Below are 7279 nucleotides of genomic sequence, written 5' to 3'. Positions count from 1 at the left end.
GTTGTAACACAATAAAATTCATTTCATTGTACTACAGGTAGTTAAAAATTTAGACGCACATTACTCATTTGAAGAAACTTAGAACTACAAGTAGAATTGACCTCATTTCAATTAACCTGACAATGTTTGTATCAATTAAATGAATGAAACGGTACCGCAAACACAATGAGTTTAATTGTGTCACGTGAAGTTAAGTTAGGTTAGATTAGGTTAGGTTTTGTTAGGTTAGGATAGGTTAAACCTCTATTTAGGTTAATCCGAAGTTGAATGAAACGGTACCGCAAACACAACGGGACAACACAATCAGTTTAATTGTGTTCCGTGAGGTTAGGTTAGGTTAGGTTAGGCTCGAGTTGACCCATTCGATGTAGCACACATTTGCTACTGGGAAAATATGCTTCCAGAGCTTTACGTGTAGTTCAATAAATTTCTGTTAATTCAGGTTAGGTGAGGTCAGGTTCTGTTGGGTAAAGTTATGTTAAATAAGTTGATATCAGGCAAGGGTTGATCCTTCACAGTTTTCGACATGCTTTTAAAGTGAAAATTTGCATCACTGACATTATTTTGAAATTTATTTGCCTCAGTGCATGATTTTTCGTCATTTTTTGAGGTTATGATTCAACCATGACGTGATGGGTGATTTTTGATACCGAATTTGAATTCAGCTCCCCAAAATCCACGGGAACACATGATTTTATGGAGTAAATATTTTTTTTCCAAGGAAAAGTACCACTTTTCCAATAGTCCATTGGTCTATTTATCTCGAATTTTGAGACGATGAGACAATTGGGTAGAAAACCAGTACTGCTATTGTTACTATAAACTTATTTCGTGATGAATATTAGGTTGAATGTTGAACTAAATATTCTTATTTTTTAGTATAATTGGATTAATTATGATGCTAGACGACTTTTTTTAAATCTTTGCTTGATGAAGAGATAAAAAGAAATTTGTATTGAAATCAGCAAGTTTGACATTGTGTTCATTAAAGTAATAAATAATACAGAATCAAATTTAAATATGTCGCCTCAAGTTCTTTTAAAACGTATAACGTAGAATACGTCAAAAAATCGAATCAATTTATATTGAACTCTTCAAAAATCGTTTCAAATGTTTAACGACACAGAAAGTTAAAAAAAAGTGATTATTCAATGAATTGTTTTGGATTTAAACAGATTTTGGACTTTGAATTATTGGGCAAGTGCTAATGATTTTTATCGGAGACATTTTGGTAAATACTCAGTGCGTGCATGCGACCTTGGGTTCGTTTCATAGTACTTGCGGATTTTTCAGTGCACTATGCTTTAGCGTCATAATCAAAAAATCCTATGGATAAAATGTCTAACAAATAATTGCAAATATCCTTGATATTTATATCACAGATATTATTTTATATTTTTTCTGATGAATAACAAATCTTATTTTTATTCATCCATATTGGTGTGAGATTATATATAACCTGCACTGAAAGAAATGAATTGCTGATACAGTTAAATTGCGGGTTAGATCATCAATCTGTATGACTGGAATAGACATATCGATGACTGATCTAACGCGCAATATGATTGTACCAGCAATTCATTTCTTTCAGAGTACTTTGATGCCGTAAGTCCTAAATTAGTAGTTTGAGCTTTAAAAGGGGGTCTAATTTGTCTTAAACACAGACCCTACTTTAAAGCTAAGCGTGAAAAAACGGCCGATTTCCGACACTTTTAGGGTCAAAGTAGGATCTAAATTACATTGAAATCGATGCTTGTTTAGAACCTACTTTACAGCTTCCAGCGTCTACTAAGGTAGGAGTTACGGCTTCAAAGTACGGCCTAGATTTCGACTCGGTTGAGGGCCGAAAGATTACCTGAAGCCCTGAAGTCTTCTTATAAGAGGAAATAGGAGTGATACAATACAATAATCCTTCAGTATAGGGAGAGAAATAATTGATAGAGGCATGGAGGAAAGTAGGAGATGTAGAAACGTTAAATTGGATTCAAGAGGGAGTATCAAGAGGGATGATAACGGAAAATTGAAAGAAAGATTGCAGAACGAAATGGGAACAGAAAGTATACATGAAGTTTGAAGAAGAATTCATAGATCCTCTTTTGCAAATGGTATGGGAAATATAGAAAGACTTTAGGTTTAGAGAGTTACTGGGCAAATTAATAAATAGGGCACAAGAACAAAGAATAATGTGCTAGAATGAAGTTTTGAAATGTAGGAAAGGCAGGGAATAAAGGGTTTAAGGCGCTTCAAACGAGTCTCGGTTTCGCTTGATCCACTATCCGTTTAAAAGGATGAATTGTTTGGACAAAGAGCTTTTTCCGAAAAATCTTCGTTTTTTTTGTAATTAAAAATGGAGTGTCTTTCTGCCCCTGAAACCGCTAACACATGCAGTTTGGCGTAAACAATAGTCAGATGTTACCGGTTTCAAGTACAAAAAACAAAGATATTCAGGCGTAGGTATTTAGTCTATTAATTTAGTAGGTATTATCTACATATGCCTTTAGATTTATGCATTGATAAAGTGAGGGAATGTAATATATGTAAAGACCTGAAAAAGGTACATATGTGTGAAATAAATTGAATAAATTGTATATTTTTTATCACTAAACATTTTTAAATGCCAAATAAAAAATTTTGATGTAATTTTTGATAATTAATAAATGTTTAAACCATTAAAAATTTTTTTCAAACAATACTTTTTAAATATTTTTCGCAAATTATCGGCACCCTGAAAAGAAGGTAAATGATTTGAGAAATGGAACAAATCAGTAAAGTCGATTAAATTTATTGCTAATGTTTTAAATAATTTGTTATTGTTTAAATGTAACTTGTGACTGGAGTAAGTCCAAACAATTTTTTCACTTTTTCTGAATTACATGAACTAATTAGTTATTTGTTGCTGTTGATTTTAAATAAATAGATGAAGTTAATAAGAGAAAGTATACATTCTTAATATTTTGTCGAAAGAAATTGCGAAAACAAATTAAAATTGCTGAAAAATTAGCAAAAAGTGTACTTTTCTGCATTATTACAGTCAAAAGTTACATGTCAACCGAATCTGTTCATTTTTTATTTGAGCCAATTATTTCATGTTACTCAAAGAAAGTGCAAATTTGTTATATTTCTTTGAAAAAAATGGTAAAAACAAACGGAAATTGTTTTTAAAAATATGGACAAGCTGTAAAAATACTATTAACAACAAAATTAATTGACCGTTCTGATTTTTCATAGGACCTAATTAGCTAATCTCGTCGTGAGGGTACTGATGATTTGCTATACCATGTGAATAAAGAATTGTCTAAACAAATAAAAATTGCTCAAAAAATTAATAATTAATGAAAATTAAATTAACTTTTTAATTTGACAATTTAAAATTATCTCTAATAAGAAATAAAAAAATAAACATTTACGACCAATATACCGTAAAATACTTGATCCTCGTTTAGACTTTTAGACTTTAGAAGGTGGTTTTTGGGGCATGATGGAAGGGGTTTAGAATGGTTAAATTCAATATAGTTAATGCATACGTCAGATTTGGGGTTCTTATTCATGATAATCTTATGGGAAAATTGATGGGGTTGACAGAACAACTAAACTTTGTAAAAAAAATACGCATTTTCTTTTTTTGGGAAATTCAAAAAATGAGCCATATTACAAAGATAAATTCAAATTTTCATTTTTATGGACCACACTAATGGGCCTAGATGACTTGAGCTATTTTTCATTTATCAAATAAATTTTAATTGCTTTTTATTCTTCAAAATTTGATATATGGTATTATTTAAAGATATATTTATAAGAACTGTGGAAAGTATTAATTTAATATAATAGTGCTAAACAGAATAAAATTCATAAAGTGCTATGTTGTAAATTTGTATAATAAAGTAAACTATATAGTACTAAACAGTAGTTACGTGTTACGAATAAAAAACTCCAATTAATTTTTGAAATAAAAAATGGACTCACAGAGTCGCAATCCGATCAAAGTTTTGTAATTTTGAGAATATAAAAAAAACTTCCCTATGGGTATAAAAGCTATGGGTGCCTCGTCTTACCCAGGCGTCCCGTCCCGCCGGGCCACCCCTAAAATATTCAGTAAAAATAATTCGATTAAATAAATCTTTTAATTTTGTTTTTAATAGAAAGGCTTGTGTTTTGGTATCCTGCGTATGGATTTATGCTTTATCGCTGTCATTGCCACCCTTACTGGGCTGGGGAAGTTATGGGCAAGAAGCTGGAAATATCTCTTGCAGTGTATCCTGGGAAAAGCAAGATCCTATAACACACAGTGCGAGCTACATCGCATATCTTTTTGCATTCGGATTGCTTATTCCATTAATTTTTATTGGAAGCAGTTACGGTTCAATCGTCATCACCTTAAGGACTATGAGGAGAAGAGTTGGTAATAATTCTAGAATATTAAAAAAAATTCTGCAGTAAAGGGGACTTATCTACTTAAAATTTTATAAAGTAAAGTCCCTTAAAAAGGAGACACTTTGAAATTTTGAAAAGAGGAGAAAAAACCTGTCACTATTAATGCAGTTATTTGATTGTCAACAATCAAAAAGTATGTAATTTTTCTAAACTGACTGTTTACTTCAGTGACCCTTTAATAAATATTTTTTTATAACGCATGCATGATTCTCATAAATTTTTTTTCAATATCAAAAATTTTTAAAATGCATTTTTTCTAAAGGATTTTCCTCTGACTGTGAGAGCGAGAAAGAAGCTTCATCGGAAATATAATTTTCAAAACCTTTCCAATTTTGTAGAAACTGTTCATCTCAGTTGTTGGTTTTAACGTTAAGTGAATTGAAAACCATTAACTTGCTTCAAATGTTTCGGTACACAATGGCCCTCTTCAGTGAATTTGATTATATCTATAAAAATCACATCAATTCTTGTAGAAACGCAATTTTACAACTTCAAATGTAATTCTTTGTATAATACCGTAGTTGTAAAATTATACAAAAATTTTATATTTTATTCTTATTTCTATTTTATTTCTTTATATTTTATCTATTTTTTTGGCCGTGTCTAGTTGTCCCGAAAAATTGAGGGAGTTAGAAACAGGAATGAACTAATCGTCTCCAAGTGTCGGGACGACTAGTCAAATTTTTGAAAAATATTTGACTACTCATTCCGAATTTTGAGATAATGAGGCATTTCGTTTTTTTATATAAAAATGTGCTGCATTTTCTGTTCTAATTATAAATTATTTCCGTGAGAGTAGAATTTTTCCATAATTATACTATATTAACTATAAAACTTAACAAAAAAAATATTGTAGTTAAATAATTCTTTAAATAAGGTACAAAGTGGTCAAAAAACAGCATAGTTAAAGAAATCTCTATAAAAAAAATAATTTTTAGCGATGTAGATTCGATAAAAACATTTTTTCCATTAAAAAAATATTTTAAAATATATTTTTGTATTAATTAAAATTAAAATGTAATGCATTTTCTGTTATCATTAGAAATTATTTTTGTAAATGTAAAATGTTTTTCCCTTCAAAATAACGAAATTATCAAAAATATTGTAATTGAATAATTATTCAAATATTATTTAAAAATGTTATCGACGAACATTTGATAAAAAAATTTACACTGTACTAAGAATACAAATTGTCCGAACAAATTTCTTTAATTTCTTGTATAACAAATCTCATTTTAAAAATGGGTTTTAAAAAATTTTTAAATTTTTATTTACAAAAATAAAATGTACTGAATTTTCTGTTGTCATTAGAAATTATCTCGCTGAATCTAAATTAGAATTAAAAAATGTTTTTATTTATAAGTTTGGCCGAAAGAAGGAGAAACAATTTGAAGTCTTACTTTAAATTCAGATTTAATTAATATTTTCACCATTTTTCCTACATCCAAACTCAAATAATAATAAAGTCCCCAAAATTTCTCTATACAAGTAGTAATCGTGCCTATGTTACAAAAAAGTCTAAAAGCATTCACTTTTTTGAAAAAGTTCTAGGGGGGGGGGGGGTCTGGCGATTTTGATGAAACTAGGTTAAACTTTAGTGTTGAATGAGTGAAGTTAATGGTTAAAATGGTTTTTTCAAATTTTAGGGAGGGACACCTTTTTCAATTTTGAGGCCCCAATTTTTTTAAAACACCTTATCTCCCAAACAGCTAATTAAATTTGAGTAATTTTTTTAGGTGCAGTGTATAACGTATAGGCATTTTTTCTTCAATTTAAAAAAATTAAAAGGGGTTCATAAGTATCAGCAACAAAATTTTGATTGATTTTTTCGCTCAAAAGTGTACGTTTAATTTGTTTTAAATATAAATATTCCGATTCATTATAATTTTCTGCGTCGATTCAAACAAATGGGTGTACGAAATTCTTAAATGATTTTCCTTTTTTAGGAAAAATGTATAATTTAATTTATAATTGATATGTGCAAACGGGTTTTTTGCATTGCCATTATTTAAAAATTAAAATGTTATGTTAATGAAAATACCGAACAATTTTGATTTTTTCCTCTATCTTTTGGTAAAAAACTTCCCGTGCACATGTTTAAATGCATGAAATTTAATATTTTGCCATTATTTTAAAATTAAAATGTTATGTTAATGTAAATACCGAACAATTTTGATTTTTTCCTCAATCTTTTGGTAAAAACATCCCGTGCACATGTTTAAATGCATGAAATTTAATATTTTCTGTTAACTTTATAAGCAGAAACTAAAATTAACTGGCAATATAATTTATAGAAGATTAGGAAAAAACTGTTTTTCTCCGCCTGTAGATTTTTACAGTATAAATTTGTTTTTCTAATGTAGTTATATATTTTTTGTATCATTTGTGTATGAAACTAACAAGTAATATCGTGATCAAATTTCACCTTTTTGATCAAATAAAGTAATTTTATCGCCAAAATCTTAATTTAAAAGCGAATAATCGATAATGTTCATTATTTGATATTATCATTTGTTTACAATAAAGAATGTTACTTATGAATCAACAAGAGCAGGAAAGTTGTTAACTAAAATGTGGAATAAAGAGGAAAAAATCAACATTTGTTCGCTATTTGCCTTAAAATAAATTTTTAACTTTAAAAATTCCAAAATCACTTACGCATATCAATTTTGAATATTGTTATTGTATTTCGCCTCACTATACCTTTCGTTTTGCGTGAACCGCAAGGCGGCCGACTGCAATAAAAAGTTACGAGGGTAGTTCAATAATTCCTTAGAATGACCAACAGATGGCGCGCGAATCGCTCCAAATCATCTGTTTTCAGTCAGCACCACTCCCGACTAGATAT

General features: G+C 29.4%; 1 protein-coding gene across 1 annotated transcript in view; it reads left to right on the top strand.

Moving 5' to 3' along the window:
* LOC117182738 (rhodopsin-like) overlaps window positions 1-7279 on the top strand; it is a 51458-nt gene that overhangs the window by 40947 nt on the left and 3232 nt on the right. Inside the window, exon 5 of the mRNA XM_033375843.1 lies at window positions 4140-4399. Within this exon, the coding sequence (XP_033231734.1) occupies window positions 4140-4399 (260 nt within the window). The remainder of the gene's footprint in view (window positions 1-4139; window positions 4400-7279) is intronic.

Source organism: Belonocnema kinseyi, chromosome 2, assembly GCF_010883055.1.
Source record: "Belonocnema kinseyi isolate 2016_QV_RU_SX_M_011 chromosome 2, B_treatae_v1, whole genome shotgun sequence".
NCBI lineage: Eukaryota > Metazoa > Arthropoda > Insecta > Hymenoptera > Cynipidae > Belonocnema > Belonocnema kinseyi.
This window is presented reverse-complemented; position numbering and strand designations above follow the sequence as displayed.